This window comes from Anser anser (assembly GCF_964211835.1).
Source record: "Anser anser genome assembly, chromosome: 22".
Taxonomy (NCBI): Eukaryota; Metazoa; Chordata; class Aves; order Anseriformes; family Anatidae; genus Anser; species Anser anser.
The window spans coordinates 9340196-9367479 of NC_139743.1; the positions used below are offsets into that span (position 1 = coordinate 9340196).

The following is a 27284-nucleotide window of genomic DNA, read 5'->3' on the forward strand; positions in this document are numbered from 1 at the left end:
TGCAGTCTGAGCTGCCAGGTGGATCAGAGCAACACAGCTGTATTTCACTCTGCAGTGATGAATTTGGGGGAAACTGTGGGTTTCAGGCCAACACGCAATGAACCTGTTCCCATTTCACAGTGAAGTGGGACTTGGTTGGCATTGACTGAAAGGTACTGCAAAACTCCCAACAAAGTACCTTGTGTTGTTGGGGTTGGCTTTTCTTTTAAGCCCTTCTAAAAATCCATCCTTATCATAAGGAAATAGTGAAATATTGCTGTAAAGCATTGAACTGAATGTTGCAAGTCCTGTTTTTTCACCCCGAGCTATTTGCTGTATCTAGCCAAACCCTGCCATCTGTATTCAGTAAATAAAACTGAAGTCCATCAGCAGCCTTCAGGGTGAGGTTGATGAAGACAGAAGGAACAGGCATGGTCAAAAAAACCTGCAGGAGAGGTAGAGAGCATGAGTGAAGCAGGGGAATGAGAGAAATTCCCCTTGGCCAGGCAGCCAGCACGATGGTTATTTAGCACCCGGGGCCGTTACTGTGATCCTTCACAAAGAAATGAGCTTAAACCACAACCTTAACAATTACCTCCAGTGCAGTAGCAATCTCACGGCCTGTATGTACATATCCTTTTATGCCCAGTATTTGCTCCCATAGGTATTTACCCAATCTATAAATGTATTAATGGGTCTAATCTTAACACGCATCCAGAGATATAATGTGAGATGGGCTTTTTTTCCCCTTTAACAAAGATGAAGGTTTTATATAGACGGAGAAAAGAGAAGGGAAGTGAAATGTTCAGTGACTAATGATCCTCATCAATATTCATGAGAGACGGTATGCATTTCGAGATTTAAAATAAAGGAAGGAAGAAAGGGAGAAAGGAATTGACTTCTTTAGAAGCTAAATGAAATATTTAGGTTGACCTGGAGATAAATATGCCAGGTCTTTGTTGCCATCAGCTTAGACCAGCATTGAACTGAGGAGCTTTCAAAGAGAAGCAGGGGGAGCGGAGCAGCCGGTGGAGGTTTCTGGAGATGGTGAAGACAGCGTTGTGCTCAGTGCCGTGCAAACAGGGAGGCAGCCCTAGGGAATCTGTGCTTCGAGCCAACTACAGAGGAGGGATGGAAGAGCAGCAATGGGGCTTGTCCGCAGCACACCAGCACCGAGGCTGGGAGCAGACCTGGGGTGTCCCAAGTGAGTCCTTCCATGCACCGTCCTCAGAAGAGCTCCTGTCTTCGCAGTCATTCCCTGCTGCAAGGCTGCCCTGCTTGGGAAGGGGCCCTCCTAAAGCAGTGGCTCAGAGGATGCGGTGGACAGTGGTGGAGCCAAAGGTGCTGCAGGACAGATCTGGCTGGCAAGGACTGGCTCTAGCACGAACAAATGGCTCCTTCTGCAAGTGTTCATCGATGGGTTCCTCTCTGCTGTAATGGGCTGGCTCTAGCTGGGTTACACCTAGGAAGACCTGCTATATTTCTGTGGAATATAATTCTCTGTACTATTCTGTTTTCCTCCTTCCTCTCACTTCCTGCCTGTGGTTCCCTCCCTGTCCTTCCTAAAGCAGAAAATCGCCCCAAGTATACCAAACCTGAAGTAGAAATTTTAAACCTCCCCCAATACTTGAAAATAGATGGGGGAAACTTGATCCTTCCCCACTTTGTTATGTGGACAGCTGTGGTGGGCAGAAGGAAAGCCTCTGCAGAGAAAACACCAGAAATGTGGGTTTGTTAGAAGGATGTTGCTCCACATTTGCAGCAGTGTTGGTGGTGGACAAGATCACGGGGATCCTAATAACCTGATTTAATTGCTGAAAGAGCATAGCAGGCCTGGAAGAAAGGCTTTCCCCCAGCCTTCTGTATTTCTCCTCTTCTAAATCTTTTTCTGCAGGTTGCCCTTGTCTCCTCTCCAGCAGCAGCTTCCAGAGCTGCTCCTTCTCATTTCCGTGCCATCCCTTTCCCCGAGTGACAGCTGTCCCACCCCCGCCAAGGTCGCTTGCCCTTGAGACCATCTTTGATCTGTGCCCTGATAGAAGGGCCGAGTATTGACTTTGGCTTCAGCTTCATTAAGAAGCAGCCTCATTTGTCAACTTGTTTGTTTCGATAGCTGCTCAGGAGCCGCGGGGCCCGCAGCCCCCCCGTGCCGAGCCGTGGCATTATTCCAGAGCCAGCTCCCTTTGCGAGGGTGTGCAGGCAAGGTCATTGCAGGTGGCCTTGCACCATCCTCTCCTCCCCATTAATCGATGTCACGGAGCTCCTGAGCAAGGTTACATCCAGCCTGCCTGCGGCCGGGAGGCCTCTGGAAGGAGTCTGGGTGCTGCGAGGAGCCCTGTGCGGGTGCGTGCAGCTGCAGCGCTCCCACCGGAAAGGTTGGGGGGGCACCGGGGTCCTCTCTGCTCCTGCTGAGCTCGGAGGTGAGGTCTCAAGTGAGCTGTCGGGGTGACATCCTGCCAGAGGTGCTGTATAGCTGGTTGCATAAGGAGTGTGAGTAATGAAGACTAATTTCTCTTGTCAGTTGTCATCAGGTAACACATCTGCCAATAATACCTTCTGGTTTTAATCCAGATGGTCAAACGAGGTTAATCAAATAAGTTACCCAGACTTCTTTTTTTCTTTCCTGTTGGTGGTTGAATAATGCATTGACAGGCGTTGGGATGCAGTGCCTGACCTCTCCAGAAATCACCTCCCAGTGCTGCAAGCCCCCTGCAGCACCTGCTGGAGCAGGGTGGGCCCTGAGTTGGTGGCAGGGTGCGGAGACCACCAAGTGGCATAGGCACTGTCTGCCATCCCTCCAAAGGAGTATTTTGGTGGGAACAGTCTTTCCCTAAAACCATGTGAGATGACTGAAGCCCGGTCATCCCGCGGCTGTTTTGGACTGGGTTGCACAACGGCTTTGGGAGGCAGAGAGGACCACGGCAGTGCAGGAGAAACATCTCTCAGCTTAGCTTCAGAGCAGAAGGAAGAGGCTGTGCCGCTGAGGACAGCTGGCCACAGCACAGCGTGTTTCCAGACCTATCCGACCTAGCGTAGGAGAAGCAGGCAAATACAAAAAGCCGAACTTCACTGAACCAGCAGCTGAGGTGCAGTTTCCCTGAAAGCCTGCTCTCCCCTGCCTCGCTGCCCTCGCAGAGACAGCTCACAATGCTGCATTGCTCTGGAGCAGGGAAACAGCAAGGTGCTGAGCCTCTGCTGGCCAGATGCTGAAGCATCAGCCCTCGGTGCCCGCTTGGTGGGAAGCAGCTCATAAACCTGATGCTCTGGAGCTGGGTTGTGCTGCAGGGGTTAAAGCTCTTTTGGTGCTGGCTGTCCTGGGTGCCATGGCATTTCTGACAGCAAGAGGGAGATGAGGGAGAGATGTTCTCAGCTGTTGCCACGGGCATTTTGCTTCAGCAGATCCCGAGGTAATAAGGCATTGGTAATTGCAGCTCCACGTGGGCTGCGGTGTGACCGGCACCAGTCTCTGCAGCCCAGGGAGCAAAGCTGGGGAGGATGCTGATGGTGGCAGCAGGAGTGGCCCAGGGACCAGAGAGCAAGGGGAGAGGCTGGGGGAGGTGAATTTATATAGTCTAGAGGAAGCTTGAGGGGAGACACGACCAGAGTCTATAAATACACGCAGCACTAGAAACAAAGGGAGGAAATTATTCATGGCCTCAGAAGGAGGGAGGACAGGGAGCTGTGCCTCAAGCAGAGGCAAGAAAAGTTTATTCTGGGTCTTATGTGGAAGGAGAAAGGCGTTCAGGGCCAGCCAGCCGGTGGGGACGGGGTGTCACCGCTGCCGTGCTCCGCTCCCCTCGGAGCCTCCCGAATCCAGCCTCCCCTGCCCAGCTCGGCTGTGTGGCAGCAGCAGCACCTCGCTCCCTCCCCGCCAGCCATTTGTGCGGGCATCTGGCCACGAGCTGTGCCGAGGAAGGTTTGCTCAGACCGATGGAGACGCGGTTGGGCTTACGGCTCGGCAGCGCGCTCCCCTCGGACAGGAGCACTCACCTCCGCTGGGTGACAGTGATGGAAGCCCATAGCCCTCGGCGCCGTGGCTCATTGCTAGTCATCTCTCCAATGAATAATACACCGGCCTGAATATCTGTCTGCATGCATCTTCCTTTCCTATAGGGTAATTTAATGTTATCTTTGGGCCTCCTGCTCCTGAGATGAAGAGATTACTTGAAACCTGCAGCCCACAACCACAGCCATTGGTTTCAAACGTCATTAAGTTTCATTATAACAAATAAACACTGCAATGACATTTATAAGTTACCGGAGAGCACAGAAACACAAATATGAAGCAGATAAACTGCATTTGATCCAAATAATTACTGCAGGCAATATCGAGCTTGGGCTGAGCTGGCAGCCGGGTGCCGAGTAATTTATAGGAGTCCGTAAGGCGCTGTGTTGCACATTGCTTCTTAAAAATTATTATGATGGTTATGTGTCTGCCTCTGAGGCCTTAACCAGGTTACGTCCCTGCCTCATCGAAGGCAGGAAGCTTTCCCTCAAGTCAGAAAGGGAGGCGGCGCTGGCTAACCACACGGCTGTTACCCGTTTGGGGACTCTCCTGTGCATGTTCCTTGGGATTTCAGCCCCAGGAGGGACCCGCATTGGGGTTTTGCTGTGGATGGACGTGCAGAAGAGGCTTTTTTATTATTTTTTCCTGGAGGTTTCTGTCCTCAGCTGTGGACACGTGAGGTTTCAAGAGGGGGGATTCTTGGAGAGAATTTTCCATTGTAAGGGAGCGTAATATTACACTAATCAATTTCCCTTCTTTTCGACTCCCAGCTTTACACTACCTGCTCTCAACTCCAGGCAGGGAATCCTCTACCAGTAAACCAGATGGAAAAACATCTCCCGCCCAGAAAATCCCTGAGTGAAAAACGGTTCTGTTGTCGTGCTGGTTGTGTGAGCTCTCGCCAAGCTTTGCCTCGCTGCGTACGGGAGGGGGTTTGTCCGCTGCAGGGCGGCTGGGGAGAGAGCACATCATCAGCTAAGCGAGCCACGTGGAGCTTGGCAGGGGATGGAGAGCTTCCTCTGTCCTGCAGGCATGGCGCTCAACCCAGGAGGGGGTTCAGAAGCAGCTGGGTTTATTGATGAGCATCTCTCATTACCTGCTAATTAACTCAGCAGGCCAGAATGTGCTCATCTTCACTTGGACTGGGGTTTTGCACAAGCAAGCCATTGACTCTGCAGTGGGGACCGTTGAAAAGGAGCCAGTAAAAAACAAACAGTGAAGCCTTGTGTATAAATACATTTGAGACCCCTTCCGACGTGGTCCCGGCTCCTGCGGCAGCGAAGCAGAGCAGTCACGGTGACAGCAGTGCTCAGTGCCACGTCCCCCTGCCACTGCCAAGGGTGCACATGATGGAGCAGTTGCAGGGCTATAAATATTGACTGAGTTCATGTTTCTGTTCTCTTTTTGTGGAGCTTGGTTGTGTCGGGTAAATCCCAGTCAAAATCAGGACTCGGCTGTTGTAGGCATTGGTGCTGGTCACCGCCCTCCTCCATAACACTGGGTTTTCCCCTGAAAATGCCATTCATCCCTCCAAGCTGGGGGATAAGTGCACTCTTTAGGCATTCCCTGGGTCTAGGGGTTCTGTGGCAGCAATGGTTTTCAGGGAAGGGAACAATTTTTCGTAGGCCTTCTTGTATAGATAGAAAAGTGCATGAGTTTTAAGCACCTTCCTTGGGTAACAAGGATAGCCATGTGCACGAAAACATTTCCTGCGTGGCTGATGCTCTGCTCAAATCTGTTCATCACAGCATCTCCTATCTTCTCTTTTCCTCAGCACTTTTTTTTGTGTATTGCATGTGCTTAATTTTAGAGTTGAAACTAATTATTCTAAAGAACAGCCTGAATATGAATGTTGTGTTTAAAAAAAAAAAAAAAAGAAGAAGAAGAAAGTGCACATATTTACAATCATTTCCACTCAGAAAAATCCAAACAAACAATAATTACAGCAGAAACCTGCTAATTCTCACTCCACTTCATCGTTAGACTTGCTAATTCACGCAGCACAACCTGAAGCAATCTCACCCAGCTTCTCAGCTCAGCTGAACAGCAGGGAGCTGGAGAGAATCCTTGATGCCTTTGTAATATCACGGGGCTGGGCTGGCCAGGAGCCCCCAGAAGCAACACACTCAAAGTTTCTCATAGAGTTGCCTCTCCACATTTCATTGTGAGGCTTGCAGTTTGGAGTAGAAGGTGGAAGACGGGAGGAGAATCTTGCAGTAGTTTTGGTATTAAATGTCTGCATTTTCTGTTCTGAAGTGATTCTTCATTTCGTACTTCTCTCTGCTACTCAAAGCGTTTGATAACTGATTGTGAAAGGCGAGGATGGAAGCGAAACATTGTGCAACCCAGGGCAAGCTCTTTGGTCTGATTTTCCGCCCTGTAGACTGCACAACTTTCCGCTTCTGCTCTTTGTGGGAGCTGAGCCAGGCTTTGAAATCTCCAAATCATTTGTGAAATGGATTATACATCCTTCTGGTTGTCCTACGGACAAGTGTCCTGCATGCCCTCTAACTAGAGGATGAGACGAGATTTATGGGGCTGTATTTCAAGAGAGCAGCCCCGACCTGGGAGCAGAGGGTAGGCTAAGGTAAGGTACACCCGCCTTGACTGGGTGTAATCCAGGGCTGTGAGACATATCAGGTCACGTGGGATAAAATCCTAAAGGATTTTATCAGGAAGATTTGGGGAGAGGAGACACTTTGGGCATTAGCTGTTATTTCAGATGGAAAAGTCCCTTTTTCTCTCCTGTGCATTAAAGTGGTGCTTGTAGGGAGCTCGCTCTGTATCCATGCAGGGCTCCTGCAGCTGAGCATCTGCTGGCCCCTCAGCAAGCCCCGCTGGTCAGCTGCATGTGGTGAGCATCAGGAAAGCATCCGTAGGTACCAGGAGAAAGCTGGCTTGGCAGGGGGTACCGAGGCGTCACCTCTTCTCACGGCTCCCTCCCTCGTGTGTCGGTACAGCTGCTGTGGAGCCGTGCCAGGACAGCTACACCTTGACAGAAGAGCAAATGGTAATTTATTATTCCCCTCGGGAGCACTGATAACTAAACACTTCGTGGAGTCGCTGGCAATTTTCAGCCGGAGCTGGAGCCTCCAGGTGGATCAATGGGAGGAAATCTCTTCCTCTCTGCTAACAAGAGCAAGACAGGGCGCTTTGCACTGCGTATGCACCTCTCCTTTCAGCTGTTAGCTTTGGTAAAGCAGTGAGCTCTGCCCCTTGCAAAGCCTCCCTGCATCCCCTGCCGCAGGAGCGAACCAGCTCCAAGGCAGCCACGACAAGGATCCCGCAGCGTGCTGGCCCCAGTGGCAAAACGCCACCTAATTCAGTTTGCTGCTTCTGTCTCCAACCCAGCAAAAGTCCTTCGTGCCCCAAAGCTCATCTCTTTCTTATTTTCCCAGCTCCGTCATCTTGTCTAACAGAAGATAACAGTTCTTCCTATGGGCCCTGCTTTATCTGGGCAGCAGGTATTTGCCAGGTTGTTGGAGCAGAAGGGCCAGGAGCCACATGTCCTGCGCCTGAATATTCAGTGCAATCTAGTCCCTAAGGTCACCTGAACAATGCTTTTTGGGAACAGCTTATTTTTCCTTCCTCGATGCAGCCCATTAGTTTGTTTTCTATCAGCGCAGCTACCAAGAACAGGCATTTAATCTCACAAGAGGTAATTCTCAGAGCGGGTGCTGGGAGGAGGTTGCCAATAAATATCCCTCGGTAAGTATACTCTTACACCTTTCCCAATTGGTAGCTAATAACAGAGCAGACGATGACATTTAAGCCCTTTCTGCATGGCTGATCAAACTACTCACAGTGACTTTGAAAGCAGTACTGGGATTTCGTGTGGGTATCAAAGCAAGTGCAATACTCGATAGTTCAGATCTCTCGCCTGTGTGACTAATAGACAAAAAGACTTCTAAAAGGTCTACTATCTTATTCAGAATTTCTTTGTCTCCTGTTTGAAGCTGCTTAGTGGACACAGTGGGATGCTGATGTTTCTTCTCTAAGCAGCATTAGGGAAATATCTGACATCGCTGCAGGATGAGCTCAGGCTGGCTTGGAGCTGGGAGGCAAAGGGTTACGCTGAGGCAAAGCTGATGAGCTGAGCATCGTCCCCAAACTCCACACTGGCACCCTCACCCGGCTTGGCTTTTGTTTGGCTTTGCAGCCCCTTCATTGCTGTGCTCACTCCGAGGGGAAGACGGGTGCCACCTCTCTGGCTGGTGAGCAGGGACCAAGCCCAGCTCCCTGCCTGGCACCCGTGGCCACGGGAGAGGGGACACAAATAGCACCGGGTCCCGGCTGGCCTGCGAGAAGTAGGCTGCTGCTTGCCTTTCCGCACAGCTGATTCATTCCTTGGCTGGGGGGTGGGTTTTTTCCTTCAAACTGAATAATTCAGCAACAACAGGAGTACTGAAGCCACGTGAGCTGGACCTCTGTAGTCAAACTAAAAAAGGCCAAACTGACATTTTTGTTCCAGCAGATTCCTCTTCCCCCTCCTCCCCCGGGAAACAAAATAAAATAATGGAAAGTGCTATGCAACCGAGGAGCTCGAGCTATGGTTGTTTTCCTCCCGGGAAGCAGCAGAGAAGTGCAAGACATGGCTCTGGCCATCACCAGCATGTGGCCCTCCCTCAGGGGGCTGCTCCAGGTCTCCTTGCCCCAGATTGCATCCACAGCTTCACTGGTGGGATTCAGCTGCTCCTGCCTGGGGAGCTCCTCTGGAGGTGCGAGAAGAGCTTGTCTTGGTCCCCGGCTGGGGAAATCCTTGCTGTGCCCCAGAGCATCCTTGGGGATGCTTTCCATGGGCACTGCGCTGGGGGAGACCTGGAGACAGGCAAGGTGATGATGAGGGACCGTGGCGTCCGCGCAGCTCTCCCTGCTCGCGCCGTGCTTCCCCGTGACTGACGACTCCTGAGAGCACTGTAAATAATGTACCGCTTTTGTCTGCTTGCCTTTCCTAGCCATCTAAAAATCAATACAGGCGTGTGTTTTAAAGCGTGATGGGCCTGACGCAGGGAGCCTGTTGTCCTCGGCTCCCAGAGGAGGACCCATCTGCGTGAGCAGAACCAGCCCATCTGTCCCAGGATCGATACCAGGAGCTGCGTGGGGCAGGTGTGGAGACAGTCCCTGGTCAGCCATCCTGCCTTTGCAGCCCTGCTCCAGAGACAGCTCCAGCTCCAGGCGTTGTGTCATTGTCCCGGAGCAACCAACCCTGCGATGGGCCGAAACGCCGTGACTTCCAGGCAGGTGCTTGGTGGCATGATGCCCTTACATCCCAAAGAGGGGCCTCATGGTGTGGTCCTCGGCCTTCAGCTCCCCTGCGCCGGGGCAGGCCAGCGCCGTGCTCGCCCTCCAGCCACACGTCCTGCAGCTCCACACCAAGGGCAGGATCAGCTCCCAGCCCGGTGGGACAAGGGCAACGTCCCTCAGTCACCCCCAATCATTTCTAAACAGTTGCATCTTTACCAGGCACTTCAGAGGCCTCCTTCACCACTTCCATCCCCTCCTCAACAAAAAGAGATAATTCTTTTCAAAACACAATGGAAATTCAAAGCTCCGCTTACATAAAAGGAGCCATGGTGTCTCCGTTTCTAATGAGTCATTGTTCCCGCTCTAAGTCCCTTGCTTCTTATTACAATACTCACTTCTCTTGGGTAATGAAAATTTAACTATCTGCTGTTCCCACTTGCCTCCTCTCTTCTTGCAGCACGTTGTCTGCAGGCAGGCCGGTTTTTACACAGGAGGCTGCAAGTTGAAATAATTCAGGCAAGAACTCGTGCAAACAGATTGGAGTCTTCAGAGGGCTTAGAAAGCCGGTCGCTGCTCTGGGCCTTGGTGCTGAAGGAGCTTCAAGGTCCTGCTCTGTCGTGGACGGCCTTGGCGGTGTCCTCGTGCAGGTGCCTCCCTGAATCCTCTGGGTTGTAAGATGGGATTTGGGATTTGGGTCCTTCTCACCACGCGGGGCACTGGGACTCCTCTGGAAATGCTGCGTCAGTGGTGGCGCGATTTCCCTTGGAAGTCACAAACATAACAGCCTCAGCTTTTGTTTGAAAGAACAAGGCAGCGTTAGAGAGAAACACTGAAAAGCAGGAGCCACAGGTGCAAAATCCATTAAGGAAATATAAAGAGTTCTAAAGCGGTTCTCTTTTCTCTCTCTCTTTCTTTCTTACACTTTTATGACATGCTTGTGACTTCATAAGGCCCCGCTTGTGATTTTTGAAAGCAGGGTTAGCATTACTGCCTGCTCGCTGTTCACAGTAGGTCCTTTATTCTCCGTTTTGTTCCTGGCGTTTAGGATTACAATAGCTGCAGAAGTGCCCCCTGCTTTTGTTTTAGAGAGACTTCCTCCAGGAAGGCAGGAGGAGACCGCAGGGCCAGCCAAAGCAGCTCATGCTGTGTGCTGGGGCTGTAAACAGCTCCTCAGGGTGCAAAGCAAAGCCAGCAGGCAGGAGAAGATGAGACTCGGGGATCAAGTCCCCTGCACCTTCTCTCGCACCAAAGCCCCCCAGCAGCAGACCGCCCCGCTGCTGACAACCCGCCCCGGCAGGCTCCGGCTTTGCCGTCACACTGGAACATGGCCAGGAGGCACGGTTATCATCTCATTTGCATGTCTCTTTGCTTTTTTTAAAAGGGGGAAAAAAAATGAACAATGAATTCAGAGTCCTAATATTTGCTTCTGCTCAGTGCATCTCCCCTGAAAAGCAGAAGACACAAGCGTGGATGCTCCTGGGGGGCAGAATCGGCGCCGTGCTTCTACCCGCGGTGCTTGCGAGAAGCTGAGCATCCGTGGGCTTGTTTCCCCCTTTGGAAGTCTGCTGGTCTTCTTGAAAAAAGGAAGACGAGGTGTGGAAGTAAACTGGGTCTCTAGGCTGGGCTAAGGTGGTGGAGATGTCTCCTGGAGGCTGGAAATGGAGAGCCGTGGGCACTGGGGAGGAGCAGGGTGCTTCCAGTGAGAGCGGTGTTTGGTGGCTCGCCCACAAGTGCTCTGGTCTTAATTCCATTCTCTGCAAGGATTTGAGTTGGGATTTGGGTTATTCTTAAGACTGTATTTTTTTGGCTACTGCCCTATTTGGTGTTCAGGAAGTATATGGGAACCCTCTGGAAAATACATCTTCTTGTGGACCCATAGCATTGCGTGATGATGAAATGCTCATTTTGTTTTGTTTTGTCCTTGGAGTCACAGAACCCTGCTTTGAAACCAAAGCACCGACAAACTGACGTGTCTCAGTGCTTCTCGTAGCTGAAACCACTCAACCTGCATTTGTAAATCATCCTTTCCCAATTTCCCCTTTCTCAGCTATTTTCTGTCAAGTGTCTTATCTCCCTTAAAACTTTTCTGCAAATTACTTGCTCCTTTGACATTAAGATATAAGACTGCTGAAAGCTGTAACGTGAACAGGTCTCTGATCTTCCAAACCCAGTTAAACCCAGTAATCAGACTTTAAGCTGATTTGAAAGTGAGTCAAGCTCTGCCTTTTGGTACCCTTTTTTTTTTTTTTTTTTTTTTTTTTAGCTTTTTTATCTGTGATTTAGGGAGCAGTGATCCTGCTGTGGAGCAGGGACTGGGCCAGGTAATGCTCTTAACGTCCTTACCCCCTTCTCTCCTCCCCTGTGACCAAGGCTGAGCCTGTAACATTTGTAGCCGAGATGGAGCCTTGGACTAAAAAGGGTTTCAAGTGACAATTTTTCACACTGAACAAACGGAGGGAAGGAAAAGACAGGAGACATATGCCATGTTCTCGCTCTAATTTTCCATGGTCATCAGCTGCTCTCTAAGACAGATCAAGAAAGGAAAAAGAAAAAAAAATAAAAGGGGGGGGCTTCATTTCCAACAGCAATTACGGAATGAAACCTCTGCTTAATGGACATTTTCAGAGGGCATGGACACCACTTTGTGTTTCTGCTTTCTCATTACAACTCTTGCAGCTCCCAGCTGACAACCTGATAATTCTCGCCGATAAAACAATCTTTTTTGGTTATTACTGCATTCTGGCACTGTCCCTGCTTGCCCAGCTTGCCTTGAGAATTGTCAAGATTACGGAGTGAGCCATGAAAACATAGTTAGCGGGCGGAAAATAAAAAAAATAAAAAAGGCAAAATGCTCACTTTTTTCTGCTTCCTTTCCTAATTTTCTCTCTCCCATCCCTGCTTTTCCTATTATTTCGGTAGCACCTGTCCTTGTGAGTCTGAATAGAATATAGAGCTGATTAATATTTCCTATGATGTTTCTAAATCCCAGTTCAGAAGAGCAAACGTTTCTGCTAGTGTTGGAGGTCCACGTGCCTTGCAGCATGTGGCATCTCCTGAGGCTGCTGCTGTGGGGTACCGCTCTGCAGCAGACCCGTCCTGTTGAACATGCATGACCATGACCTACTGGAGCACTGGTGATGAAAATCAGACTTCTCTGCAAGTATGTGGGTGCTGGAGGGGATGGGGCTCCTGAAATCCCTGGGATTTCATGGGTGCTCGACATCTGCCTGGATTTGCCAAGATATCCGGAGAGCTTTTTAACCAGTTGTATGTACATGGGTAGAAATCCAGAAAGGATGCCTGTGCTCCTTCCTGCACATCTTCAGCTGTCTAGGAACACGTTTAAGTTAAGCTGCAACAAATTAAATGAAATATAAGCATTCACATGGGGGCTTACATTGGTTTAACTGCACGAGTTAGAAAATGATTGAGCTTTGCAGTTTTGCCCTGTAGGCAATGCCTAACAACTCATTTGAAAACAAGTTTAGTTGCAAGAACTTGTGTCACACTTAACCTTGGTTTAGGATTAATCATCAGTGAATGATTAAATTGAGTTAATGTAAATTAGGATTGAATTGATTTAGGGTGGTTCGCGTGGAGACTGTCCTGGTTTTAACACATTGATTTTAAAGAGCAACTTTTTCTGCAGCCCAGCGCGACGCAGCGTATTGAGCTGCCTTTCAGCTGGCGGGTGTGGGCTTCTTGTTCTGTGCCTGTTTCAGGGCGATAATTCACACGCAGCAAGGCTCCTGATCTTTAAAACCCCCAGGGCAATACAGCGAGTTGCAGTCCAGTCAGGCCACTCTCCCAACTTCTCCCTTTTCAGATCTCTCCATGTCCAGAGTAAGAGCAGGACTTTAAGCACTGGCAAGGCAGCAGCACTTCTCAGATGCTCATCAAATAGCTGACACAAAGGAGACCCCAACGAGCAGGTATTGGATTGATGTATACTGATAACTGAATACATACTGAATTGCCTTTGCATTTAAGGCCTTCCAGCATCAGACAGCAGCACTACATCCCTGTGCTAGCGCTCAAGCTGTCTCTAAGACAGCCCACGTTTGGTTTAGGGTTGCTTTGCCAGCATTTGTTCTTGCTTTTGCACCATTTTCTTTGCAAGACACGTGCCCCAGCCTGCATCGAACACCAGGGATGGGCTGCATATGGGCACCTGGGTTTACACCTCACCTGGTTGGAAAGTGGAGTACTTGTTCTGGGGGAAAAAAAAACAGAAGGACTTGACACTTGGAATGGTTTTCAGTAATGACAAAGCCAAGGAATGATGATGGATTTCAAAGAGAGAAAATAAAGCGTAATGCCAGCACTTAGCACACCCTGACGTGAAATAGGTTACAATGAATCAGCATGCTTTTTGTGGAAAATGAGAAGTTTCACCTTCTTCGGAGGGGTGAAACATCTCGGCCATGGCAGGAGATGTCCTCAGGGCTTCGAACTGTTACTGCCTCCTTCAGGGTGTGGAAGTGAGAGGAGAACCGTGCTAAACCACTGCGTTTGGGGGTTGTCATCCCTAAGAGCTCGGCTGCTTAGCGTTGTGTGTCTCGGGAGACTGAAGCTGAAACTTCTGCTGCCGCGTCCTTTCATCCCCCGATGTGTGTGAAGCCCCTGACACGTACCAGGGGCTCGCCTGGGGGCCTGGTAGCAGAGGGGAGAGCAGCAGGCAGATCTTCCGAGTCGCTGTGGTTTGTAGCAGGTTCTCGGCTGTGCATCCTGGTTTCAGGGAGCACATGAAGGGGAAGGGGAGAGCAGAGGACCGGTGTCCCCTTGTATCAGGTGTAATACAAAATATCACTGGTTCCTGAGAACCTGCTGCTCTTCTGTCCTTAGATCATGACAGCTGCAGTACACTAGTAGCTATCCTGAATGACACGGTTAGAGGAAATGCCTGGCACCTCTTTGCCAGGGCCTTTTTTAATCCCCCTTTTTTATTCACTGTAAATTTTTTGGAGCCCACCCCTGGCGAACTGACAGCCTCGTCCCGCTCTCTCACCCCCCTCTCCAGGTCAAGCGTCTTCCTTCACGCAGCAGCCCCAGGACCAGGTGGTGATTGCCGGGCAGCCCGTGACACTGCTGTGCGCCATCCCCGAGTACAATGGCATCGTGCTGTGGATCAAAGACGGGCTCGCCCTTGGAGTCGGACGGGATCTCTCAAGTAAGTCGTGGCACTGCCCTCCTGGGGCAGCAGAAGCTGCCTGGGTAGAGCAGATCATTGCTACCCCCACCCCAAAGTAATAATTAAATAAAAAACACTACGAGTGTAATAGATATTTTGGTTAAAGAACACCTCTTTTTAAGGAAATAGAAAATAAATGCTTGGAGCAAGTGAAAACTGACTTCAGTTTCCCTTTAACAGCTTCAGAACAAATATTTGTTTTGAGAATAATGAGTGTTTTCACTTGAACTGCAAAACCCTCCAGCTAGCCCAAACACAAGTGTCAAAACTTGGAATAAACAAAAACTTTTATTCCGGCTTGAAGCTAAACAGTTGGTCTCCCACAGGTGTGACCTTTGGAAAGCCTTGCTTTGGTTTGGGTTGGCTTTTCGAAACAAATGTCCTGTTTCCAAAATGCAGTCTGAAATGCTTCATAAACATTGAAAGTGCCTGTTTTGACATTCTCAAAACAAAAGCCTTTGCTTTGGATAAATGTATTTATTGAGAGCCAGCGGAGCCCACAAGCACTTGTGGCTTCCTTAAGCTGTACTTCTGGCAAATTACAGTTTGGTCACAAAATTCCCCAGACTTCTTGTTACTTAATCCCACGCGTGCATTGTGATGAATGGCTTTACTGCACCTGGAGAAGCCTGAAGCAAACGCGGAGAAGGGATCCAGTTAATTCTATATATTTTGCTGATTTTTTTTAATATTCCCCAAAACAAAGGGAAAATGGGCATTCGAGAGTCAGAAGCGAGGGCACTGAGCCCTTGCAGGGACTGTGCAGAGCCTGGGGAAGCTCCGAGGGTATGCAGCACGTCAGGCAGCAGCAGCCAGAAACCAAGGGAGGAATCAGGCTTCTTGGTCTCCAGGGACCCTGCTCTTCTCTCAAGTGCAATGCCTGCTTTTTCCTTTTTTTTTTATATTTGCTTGTTTGTTTGTGGTTTTTTGTTGTGGTTTTTTTTTTGTATGTATAATTACTCATTTCTCAGACTTGACTGAGTGAGCAGTCCCCTCTTCAAATGTTTTTCAAAGCTCAGTGCCACAACTTTTCCATACATTAGAGAGCTGATCTCTCCCTACAAGACCTTGCAACACGGACGGGTGACAACAGCTCCACTGAAGTACGTGGCTCATGTGAATGACTTCCACAATTAACAGAGCTGGGGCTGCTTTAGCAGGAGGAACTGCCAGCTTGCACGCTACCAGCTCAGCCAGTCATCTAATTAGCTAAATACAAACAAACCCATCATTTGTATTTCTCGCGGTTCAGGAGAGCAAATCCTGCTGTTGATAGCTTGCGAAACAACAAAAACACGAGAGTGTGCCAGGCTGCCTGCGGTCCCCAGCGCATTAATCACCAGCAGGCGGAGGGATGCGCTGACTGCAGCATCCTTCCCAGCCCCGTCGGGTGTCTCGCTGACCCCCGTGAAGGGAGACCCCTGCCCGACCTTTACACAGACCTAATAGTGGAAATATCTCAGGGTTTCAACCCGAGCATGTGCGTAAAAACCTGGCGTAAGGAATTTGAGATATGCCGTGGCATGGCTCGCAGGAGCCGGAGGTGGCGGAAGGGCTGGCCCCGAAGCATGGGCTGTGCTTGCATCCCGGTGAGCAGCCCCAGTAGCAGGCTGATGTTTGCACGTTGAGTTTTAGCTGTCGCATGGCTTTGCAAGGGTGGCCCAAGGTCAGGTCTGGCCCATCTCGCAGCCCAGCAGAAGCCTTGCTCCACCTGCAGCTGGGCACGTCGCCCCTCTGAAAATAGAGGCAAACCCCGGGCTATGCAAATCCCGTCCTTTTGCTAGGGATTTCAGCTTAATGCTCATCATCAGTGCTTCCTTTCTGAACAGCTAGGGCAAAAGCCACAGTCTCTCCCTGGGCTTTGGGAGGCCTCTCTGTCTGTTTGGGCTGGCTGCCACAGAGGGGACGAAGGTGCTGGTGTGACGGGAAGGCTGGGGCTCTACCCCCACACTGTCTGCCCTTCACTTTTGGGCTCCGCTGACCCATGCTTTGTGTCCAACAGGCTACCCACGCTATCTAGTCGTAGGAGACCATCTGTCTGGAGAGCATCACTTGAAAATCCTGAGAGCTGATCTCCAAGATGACGCCGTCTACGAATGTCAGGCCATCCAAGCAGCCATCCGATCCCGACCTGCCCGGCTGACTGTTCTCGGTAAGTCCAGGCTCACCGTCACTCAGAGTTTATTTGGGGGTTTTCCTGCCTCGCGGATGCGAAATGTTGTGTTGTTAAATCAAGACGACTGGAAAAGAGCCCGTTGTGAGAGTAATGCTTCGTGATTTCAGGAGCGACAGCAAAGGGAGGTGTTCAGGGAGCAGAGCAGTGCTGGGACAGGCACGGTGTTTGGTACTGCAGCTCCAAATCCAGGTGCCCCTTCAGGAGGGCATGTACTCACATTTAAGGCCATGAGGGGTGTCAGTGGCATCAGTGCGTTATGCTGTGCCCTGGCTGTGATGCTGCTGTGTGCAGGACCAGGAGGAAAAGCTGGTTTTCCTACTGGATCTTTTATCATTGTGCACTTGTTGGTGATTAATCTTTCCCGTGAGCAGCACAGGGGGATGGAGCATGGGACTGCAAACAGGGGGCTGCTCCTAGCATCTTACAAAGCCCCTTGTTGGGTGGGAGATGGAAAAGGGGCTTTGCTGACGGGTTGGAAAAGTGCATTGGGTGCTTTTCAGGAGTGCTGGGAAAAGGCACGCTGGACCAGTGAAACTTCCCAGTATGGACGTGGCTTCAGAGAAATGAATGCAATTTTGTTTTTCTTGAAAATCCTGAACATAGAACAGTGTTTTCTGTCTGTATTGCCTCCAGATATAAATCCTGATTACTGAAGTCCAAAGTGAAAGTATTGATGGTTTTTAGGTTTGTTAAAATTGAAGTTTGGATTTGTTTTGTTGGTGCTGTTGTCGTTTTGTTAGTTAATTTTGGGGGGAAAATATCATAGGATGCAAACCAAGAGGTTTAGTGGCTTTAGTCAGCTCAACGCTAATTAGCGCTAAGCAGCCAAAGAAGTGAATTAAGGATGTAGTGCTGGATGCAGGCATACCTCACAGGAGTCTGCGCACTGCCGAGAAAACGAGCTGTAACTTAGGGTTTGTAGCATCCCCTCCATTCGGTCTTCTCCCTGTGCCACCCTGCGCAGCTCCCTGTCCCCAGACTCCCCCAACCACCGCCTCCTCCCTCCCTGCCCCCACCGATGGTGACGATTTCTGTTCGATCCATCCTTCTGCTCCGTGAACTCTTCTCAGCAGCTCCGAGTTCTGACATGCATCCCTACGTGAGCGAAGCCTGGAAATAAATGGGAGAGCGACGCAGGGCTGCCGGTGAGGCTTCCTCGCTTGCCATCAACCTCCACAAGCTGTGCCGCCTTTCCTTCCCTCGCCGGGGCTGCCTCCTTCTGCTGCGAAGTCGGAAGACGTTGCTGGAGCCAGACAAAAGAAATAATGTTATTTAATTAGAGCTAAAGATTTCAAAACTAATTTAGTCCCAGGGTGCACAGGCGTACGTCAGTGCTCTGAGCTGCTGCAGAGCATTGATTGAGCAGAGAGATGTTTTTGTGGATCAAAAGGAAATCGTTATTATCTTTGGGGTTATGGAATGTGTTGAATAGATGGTAGTTAATGTTTATGTGAATATACATGGTAGCTGCTAATTGGTACATTTACCTAAGATGTTCAGCAACTTATGTTTGCAGCATGCTCTCCTTTTAAGAAAATTAAAGTTACAGCACATTCAATTTAAACCCGATCAATGAGAAAACGGGGTTTGCAACCCACTGGTAGCCCACTTCTCGCTCCGGCTGCACTTGTGCAGATGTTCTGGTGAAGCTGGAGGCTGGCCGGGAAGGTGTGGGAGGTGGCACGTCACGGGCAGATGCCTCCAGCACCCTGCCCGGATGCATGTTGTGGGTGGTCATGGCACCACAGCACCCTTTTCTGCAGTTTGGATCAGGGTGTGCAGGCTCAAGGAGCCCGTGGTGGTTGTGAGTGAAGCAGGTGCCTCCGGAGCGATGTGCATCTCCAAAGTTTTGGCTGCCTGGGAGGTGAGCGATGCAGCAGATGCCATCATCTGTCTCGTCTGAAGAAGTCACATGTGGGGTGTTCCTCGCCACTTCTGTTTGCTGTCAGGGCTGATTTTTAAATCCAGAGGGACGGTTTTCCTTAGAATTGTAAAAGTCTTCTGCTCAAAACCCAACCCAACTCAAGGCCATGCTCATGCAAGCCCCAGCACCCTTCTGTGCCTCTGGGGAGGGGAGCTGGGCTTGGGCTTCCAGCAGCCCCTGTTTGGAGGATGCTGCTCACACCTCCAGCATCCTGACAGGTGGAGGGGATGGAGACCCCCCTCCTGGAATCTCTGTCGTTTCCAAAGGATCCGTGTGGAAGTGGAGCTCCATGGTTCTGCCAGCGAAGCAGCCGGCTGCCCCCCACCCACGGTGCTGGACTGGCAATGATTTCATAACCCCTGCAGTGGGAATGCTTTCTCTTTATTCACCTGGGTTCTTGCAGCATTTACAGAAGGAGGCGATGTGCTGCGGCTGTTACCTGGCTTATTATGCAATAAAGCAGTGTACGTGGCCGCTGTAAAGCTACACCGCTGTGCAAATAATCAGCAGCTCTGTGTCCACAGCTACGTACAGCTCTGCAAAAAGGAACAGGACCTTGGGCCAAGCCACGAGCCCTTCCAGCTCGTTCTGCACCGCATCCTCCTGCAGGTGCCCAGGCTGTCCACACCAGGACTTCTCACGCTTCATCTTTGACATGAAACAAAGCCCACATCACTGCGGTCTGCCCAGCTTCACCCAGGGTTGCTGGTGAAACCCTAGGCATTGCATGGGCAGGAGGGGATCCCCAAGACCTCCCCAGCATGCAAACCATGCACATCTCAACATGGCAAACAGTTTCCTTGAGAGCCTTTTGCAGAGCTGTGAGGTCCTCGTGGCTCAGAGCCCACAGTGTGGAGCTGGCTCAGGGCTCTCTGTGCTGGGCCATTTCACCCCATCCTCCTCTGTCACACCCAAACGTTGTCCTCTGAAAAATACCTTTGCTCACCTGTTTTTCTGCATGGGTTGGTGCTGCCTTGTCCGTTCTTGCCAGCTTTTCCACTTTCTTGGTATCAAGAAATCCCATATTGCCTCCAAATTCGGTTTCCAACTGCTGTCATTCATGTCTGACAACAGCTTTACGGGTCTGCTGCCTCCTACTCCCCTGCTCAGATGCAGAGCTACACCATATTTTAATTAAATATTAAAGATTTTGTCACATTGTTTTCAAATCTACATGGTTAAATGTAGTGGAACAGATCATTCCATAGCTTCAGAAGTCCAAACACTCAAGCAGATGAGCTTATTAGTGTCATCAGCATTGGGAGAAGTCTTGTGTTTGTAGAGTTTCAGGCACAGATATTGCTGGGGTACCTGGCTAACCCATCCTGAAGCAGAAGGAGCGCCTTTCTCCAGGTGCAGAGCCTCATTCCCTGCTTGTCCTCCATCCTCCCATTGCCTGCATTGCCCCAGGGATATAGGCACTGCTCTCCATCCTGGGGACACCGGCCCCAGCAAGGAAGGCAGCAGCTGGTAACAGGGAGGAGATGGGATCTGGGAGATGTGGAGGCATCTACGTGCCTCACAAAAGGACCAAGGGACCTCTGGCAGGTCATCCAGTACTGCCAAGGCTGCTTGGATAAGCCCCTCAGATGCACCGTGAGCTTCAGGGAGTCCCTGGACCCACAGCAGGACCACGTGCTGGGAGGGCAGGGGCTGTTTGGCTGGTTCCAGAAGCCACTGGAGGGCTCTCTGCTACCTGGCACATCTTTAATGGCAGGGCTTCTTAATTTATGATCTATTTAACCAAGCTGGGGTATTAATTAAATAAAGTAAGAGCCTGATTAGGACTTGGAGAAATTTGAAAATAAAATCAGACAGCAATCGAGTGAAATTGCAAAGCAAACACTTTGGCTGTAACCACCGGAGACTTCCCTCCGGTCTTCCATCAAAGCTGGGAGCAGCGAGGGCAAATACAAGAGATTATATAGCCAACAGATGTGTGTTGTTAAAATATGCATCTGCCAGCCGTGTAGCTGAAGGTGCCAGAGGGCTAGCTCATGGAGCCTTCTGCACTCGGGGGACCGTGAACGAATTGGAGGCCCTGCCAGCCGAGCTGGGATTTGCAGACACGTTAATTAGTGTTGAGTTCCCAGCTCTCAAACGCAACCAAGCGAGAAGCTTGGAAGGCAGTGTTGGAGGGAGGAGAAGAGGGGGAAGAGGTGAGCCCTGGCTCGCTGCGCCTGTCCGGCAGTGCCGGGAAGCCAGGAAAAGGCTGCAGGAACCAAAACTCAGGGGTTGTATGGCTCCACAGCCCGGCGTGGGGAAAGGGTCGGTCCCAGAGGGATGCTGGTGGGAGCCTGCTGACAGTCAGGACAAAGGGACCACAGGGGTGTGAGGACGGAGACCGAGGAGTGAGTAACTGATGTGCAATTAACTCGTACATTCACCTTTCATAGTCTAATTCTCGCCCCCACCCTCCCCCAGCCTCTTCCAATATTAACTCTGCCTTCATGTGTGTCCCATTAGAACTGAAGCTTTCTTAAATCAACATGAATTATTTAATGCTACAGATTAAGTTAATTTGAAGTGAGAGCTCCTGTCTTATAAGATGGCACAAGCCAGGGACAGAAGAGGAAGGTCACCTGGGTGCCAAGTGCATTCCCATTCAATCACAAGCCTTTTCCTCTTTTTTTTTTTTTTCCTTCTTATTTTATTCTAATGTCTCTTTCTAGCCTAGTCTTTCCAGCCCTCCCCTGCAGAGCAGAGTAAGCTGTTTCTATTACCAAAATGATCGTTGGCAGCTTGAGACATCTGCGTTTCCCAGCTTTCCTGCTCTTTAGCAGAGTTTGATCAGAAAATGAAGAGGTTATGGCCTGGGAAAGGCCATTTTTCAGTATCAGTTTGTAATGCCAAGCTGCAATGAGAAAATGTGGAATAGGGGATGTTTCAAAGCCAGAACCGGTCCAGCCTGGAACTATCTCAACTATTTTTCTGTACTTTTTAACAGAATTAAATTCTTTGAATGCAGAATTCAGCCTGAAACAGCATGCAGAGTCAGAATGTCAATGTGGAACAAAAAAAAAGGGGGGGGATGAAAATGCAATCATTTTCTTCCAGATTGTCTCTTCACCTTGAAACGCTTTTGGTCTTCACGAAGACCTTTTCTGCTGGGAATATTTTCAGTGGTGAAATAGTAACCGGTTCTACTGAGAATGAGGCAGCAACATCAAACAATCGAGTGCAAATCCCAAATAACTTAAATGTTTGATGCCGTGTCTGAGCAGCTTAAGTTTACAGCACTCAGCTGGCTCCTCTTGCTAGCGGTGGGGGGACAGGTGTCCTCGCATGGGTGTCCATGCAGTTTTTGGAGGGGCTTGGGTGCCGAGCACCCTGTCTGGAGGAGGAGGAAGATGGCAAGCATCCGCACCAGCTCTGCTCTCCTTGCTTGGAAGGGAATGAACAAAACCTTCAGGGCTTCCATCCCTGGGAAGCCCATCTTGTGGTGCTGGGTCAATGTGCCATGTGGGACATAGCCACTGGCCTCGGGCTCTGCTGCCTTCATTAGCACAGAATAATGTCTTACTAATTACGTGTGTGGCAAATACATGAAGGGCTTGGTTTCACAGAAAAGGGACACTTGCCCTTCTGCTGTGTTTGTCACGCAGATGTAGAGCACGACGTACACGTTTCGGGGTTCCAGTAGCCACGAAAATGTGAAAAGCCACTGCCATAAGGATGCTGGAGGGACCTTACCAGGAGCTACTGTTAGTTAGTGTTAGGGCAGAGGTTGGACTAGATGATCTTGGAGGTCTCTTCCAACCTAGACGATTCTGTGATACTGGGAAATTTGGAGCTTTCACTGGTAGCCCATTTTGTGCCCTGCTCTTGCCAGCACCACGGTGGGCATCAAGCCTGTCCCAGTCTGATAAAGAAGCATGGGTAATCTGCCACTGTGTGAGCAGGAACTGGAAAAAAAAAATCAAATCAAATCAAATCCATTTAAAATGATGAATATATTCCTTCCCAGCAGGGCAGGACTGCATCTTAGCAGTGACTGGTGTTTAATCGCACCATTAAACTGGGAGTGAGGAGCCCGGCGTTGAGCAGCCGCTGCCGCCGCTCGATCAGCCCCAGGCTCAATGTGGTCTGTTCACGACATTTTAGGGGCAGTCTTGCAAAATTCGGGTTTTCTCCCAGCCCTGAGCCCCGGGGTTAGTCGATGCTGTGGAAGCCATCATGGTCTACACGTCTAGTCCTGGGTGCCGCAGGGCTGGGCTTGGGTGAGGAAGTGAGATTTGTGTGCCTGGAGGCTCATGTGTTCCCCGAACTCCGTCCCTCGGCCGAGCGGCAATGCCACCTCTCCTGTCACCCTTCACCTCGCCTCTGTCCTCAGCACTGCAACAGCATTCCTACCCACATGCTGAAGAGCGAGCGACCAAAGAGTAAATCGGAGCAGAGGCATTTAGCAATGATTAATGTCAGGATTCTTGCACCGATCTGAGATTTCTTGTCTCGATGCAGGGAGGGCCTGACCCATGCTTTTATCAAGCACAAAGCGGTTGGCTTTGCTATGGTGAGTCTTGCAGTCTGTACTGAGCTGATGGATGCAGAGCACATAGAGCTGATAAAAGCCCATCCTCAGTCTCTTCGGATGCCTTGGTGGCTCCGAAGATGCCATGAAACTGGGGGGGGAGGGGGGTAGCATTTAATGTGTCCCCCCTCTCTGCATGAAGTGCCAGGTCTGTCTGTACTCTGGGGTGGCTGAGCGTGACGCCAGCCCATGGTGTGGGCACGGTGCTGCCTGTGGGACAAACGTCTTTTGAGGTGTCCGCAGCTGGTGCTGGGGACCCGCTCACCTCGCTGCTGCTCTGTGCTGGCCAGGCTGGCAGATCTTAATGAGGCCCACAACCAGCGCGGACATTTTGGAGCCTCTGGGCCAGGTGAGGCTGCGCAGCCTGCAGCACCGAGCAGCCGTGGCCCCGGGTGTGCGCCTCAATGGGCAGCAAACCTAATTAAGGGCTCCAGCACCACCAATTTCACATCATTTTAACAGGGTGCTCTTGCTTGCCGTCAGGCTCAGAAAAGCAAGAGGCCGAAAAGCAGAGGCCTCCTGCTGCGTGTCAAAATCCCGCCATCCTGACGTGCTGACCACATGCGCTGCTGCGCCGTGCCTCCTCCTGCTCTCTGCGTCTTACCCCAAATCCTCCCCAGTCTGCAGCGCTCCCTCTGCCACCCCCTTGGCATCGCACAGCATCTCATGGCTCCTGCTCTATTCGGAGCCCAGGGCCTGGGGAGCTTCACGAGGGGCAGGGGGAGCCAACGGGGGTCCAGGCTGGGCCTGGGGCCTCTGGGCCTGGTCCTGGGTGCCACCGAGCAGAGCCTGGGTCCTCATTTGCACCCTCCCTCCAGGTACATGGAGACAGTGGTGGGCTCCCCCCTGACTGTGCCCTGTTGGACCGCTGCTGCGCTGCGTGCTGCGTCACACAGACCAAGCGTGTGCATGTGCAAAGCTCCCATTGCCTCGCACACCCACACACGTTCCTCCCTCTCTTGCCAACGGGACGAAACTCCCCCATCTGTATCCTACGCACACTGCCCTGCATCTGCACCAGGCATACACACACACAACTCCTCCTGGGCCTCGGGTGTGCAGCGCGCCCCTCCCGGCACGGCGCAGCTTGCAGTACCACGTGCGTGGGGTCACGGCCGTGGGCGGCCACTTGGGTGGGGACGTGTCCCTGCAGGGAGCCCGGGGGGCTGCCAGCGACCTGACACCGGCACTGTCTCCCTCTCCCCTCGGCAGCTGGCAGAGAAGAATGAGGCCCTCGGAGCGTGACATCACCTGAGCGACAGCCCCCGCTTTCCTATCGATCCCCTAGATGAAAAATGAGCCCAAGGCTCAGCAGGGGCACGGACAGCCAGGAAAGCAGAGAAAAGGCTTCGGGAGAAGGGTGCAGGACAGCAGCAGCCTGGGCGTTCCTGCTGCCTGCCAGCCCCGCACTGCTGCTTGCGGCTGGCCCAGCGGGACGTGCGTACTGGTGTGGTTCTGGCTCCCAGGGAACTGGGTTGCTGAACCCAGGGATAAATTTCTAGTTTTGTTATGGATCCACTGCAGTGCTGTCTGTCCTGGCGTTCCTGAGTAGTGTTTGCTTCTTGAAGCCCCTGCTGGAGAGGCTGACAGATGTCAGCTTCCCATCCGAGGCTAGGACAGGGATTGCTCTGGGGCTGTGGCATCCTTAGCAGCCTCTTTTAGCCAGACTTGGCCTTCAAAATTGGATAACCGTCTCTTAATGATTCATCTGTGGATGTCCTTTGTAACTGATGAGCAAATAACCTCTCCCCCAGGATATTCACCTCATGCTGTAGTAGAGGTTGGACAAATGGCCCTCTGGAAGGGGCTTTTAGTCCTTTTTTGACATTAAAGGGTGCTCACATCAGGAGCTGACCGTGCAGATACCTCAGGTTCATCGGGGATAGCAGCAACATCCCCGCTGCTTCCCAAGAGTCTGCCTTTGCCCGGATGCTTCCTCACCGAGGTGAGCAAAGAGTTTTGGCTCCAGGCTCCCCGCAGCCCCTGCCAAGGTGCTGAGAGCTGCAGTGGGATGAGTGCTTTAGTAATTCGTTAGCAGATGGCTGAGGTTTGCCATGTGGGGCAAGGATGCGGGTGCTGAGCTGCAGCGGTGCGGAGGAGGCGAGAGCCGTGGTAAGCGCGCGGTTTTGTGGCTGGCGGAGCCGCGCTGCTGGGCTCCCATACCCCGACCTCCGCAGGGTGAGACAAGGGATTGGCGGCAAATTGTGGATTTAACACCTATGATGAATCTCCATTGCAGCATGAAATGAGAAAGGAAAAGGTAGCTAAATGGAAGATCTCCCCTGGGCATCAGGAGGCTGCAACTTATGAGCAGTGGGGAGAATAAAAATATATATATATAAGGAAAAGAAAAACAAGAACTAGTAAAAACTTGTTTCCTTTAACTAAATATTGCAGAACTTTTGCAAGCTGCTGCTTGCAGGTTAATAGGGACATGGGCTAAAGGCCAGGGCTCAAACCCATGACACATCAGAGCTTTCCAACTCCATCCCTCCTGCTTGTCATGATCAGGGACAATGAAATATTATGGGTTGCTGGTCCTCAGGGGCTCAGGGGGCTTTGTCACAGCACCCAGCGTAGCCTGGACCTGCACCAACCATCTCCCTTTGGGACATGCCAGCAGAACACCCTTCCCTGGGGAGTGCCATCATGCCCACGAGCTTCAGCTCAGCGTTTGTCTCCCAAACACCCCCAAACACTCCCCACCACCGCAGCATCCATCCCTTGCTGCCCAGCAGTTCAGCAGCTGCTTCTGTAGGGTTTGTCCTTCTCCTGGGCATTGGTGTGGCTCTCTGGGACTGGAAAGCAACCCAAGAAGTGGTTGGTTGAGCTCCTGTTGAGGTGGGCATGGGAGGCAGCAGCTGCCAGGAGCCGATGGCCAGGCACACAGGTAGCTGGGCTGGAGATGCAGGAAGGACAATGGGCTTGGTGACAAAATACGGGCTCAGCACTTGTGGGAAAACCCTGTGTGCTGTCCTGGTGGTGTGGGCAGAAAGGGAATCCAATGATTTATGGCCCAGATAGAAGCACACGAGTTCACTTCTGTGCTGCCAAGGGCTCCACGTGCGACCTTGAGCAAGTCCTTCAGGCTTAGATCCTACGGAAAGGAAGAAAGGCCTGGGGGAAAGCAGAACAGGAAACTCTGGGTTATAAACACGATCTGCCTTGTGCCCCGCGTTCATTGCACTTATGGCTGCAACATGGATGGCATCCAAGAGAAGGCGGTTTCGTGCGGTCAGTTATTTCTGGGGCTGGGCAGCAGCCAAGCAGAAATGCTGCCGAGTCATACTTTTGGACACGAGAGTCTCTGTTCTCCTTCCAGTCGTAAATCACAAGGCAATCGTGCGCTGCTCCCTGAGGCCCAGCCTCGTGGGGAGGATGCTCTCATGGCCGTCACCCCCCGGTGATGCTGCGGGATGCAGCTGGCGCTGGGTCCCAGCAGTGCGGGAGCATCGGTGGAGCCGAGGCAGCTGCTTCTTATTCAGGTTGTTGCTAGGGGAGCTTGCACAGATTTCTCATAGTGGGCAAGAAGTGACTTTCAAATCAAGAGGCAGCATGAAAAATTGCAAAGGGAAAATAAAGTCTTTTATGATATCACATTTAATTGCTAACAAAGGAAAAAATCACCCCTCCTGCATTTGGTTCACCGGCTAAAGCCCAGACACCAGCTGCCCCATACGTGTTTGATTCCAACTGGTAGGTTTAAAAGATGCAGAAGGTATTTAATGATAATGATAATGATTTACATTTATATAGTTCCTTGTATCCACTGGGATCACAAAGTGCTTTATATATCTATGGATAAAAATATACTGGATAACAAGCACTCCATCCATCACCAAATCACAGCCACTTCCCAGCGAGGCAGCAAGCTGTTCAGGAGAGGGTTGCTGCATCTCCAGCACTGCACTCCCTCCCCACTGCTGTGGTACTTGGGGTGCTGTACGGTAATTTTGTAATAAAATCAGGTGATAAAAACACTTTAAAAACAACAATGTCATAAAAAGGAGAACCCTCGCTGTCATAAAGCTGCACACAGCAGAACAGGAGGGGAAGGCGGAAGGGAGAAGGTTATAAATAGGGATCGTCGCTGTCGTGAAAATCTGCTCTGGAGGAGAAATGTCTGATAGCTGCTCAGGCCTGGAAGCCGAAGAGCCTGCCCCAGCGACAGCCAGGCTGGCGGTGGCATCTCCGGCAGGGCAGGTGCCTCCAGGCTGTGGGTGCAGGACGACCTCC

At 51.1% G+C, this 27284-nt stretch overlaps 1 protein-coding gene across 9 annotated transcripts in view; it reads left to right on the forward strand.

The window, feature by feature from the left end:
• The window catches only part of KIRREL3 (kirre like nephrin family adhesion molecule 3), a 317515-nt gene that overhangs the window by 221932 nt on the left and 68299 nt on the right, over positions 1–27284 (forward strand). For 8 of the 9 annotated variants that reach the window (XM_083808118.1, XM_083808117.1, XM_083808116.1 and 5 more), the window contains 2 exons: positions 14247–14396; positions 16420–16569. In XM_083808118.1, coding sequence (XP_083664244.1) covers positions 14247–14396; positions 16420–16569 — 300 coding nt within the window. Of the gene's footprint in view, positions 1–13052; positions 13159–14246; positions 14397–16419; positions 16570–27284 lie in introns of all 9 variants that reach the window. The other variant, XM_083808123.1, reaches the window with a different exon arrangement.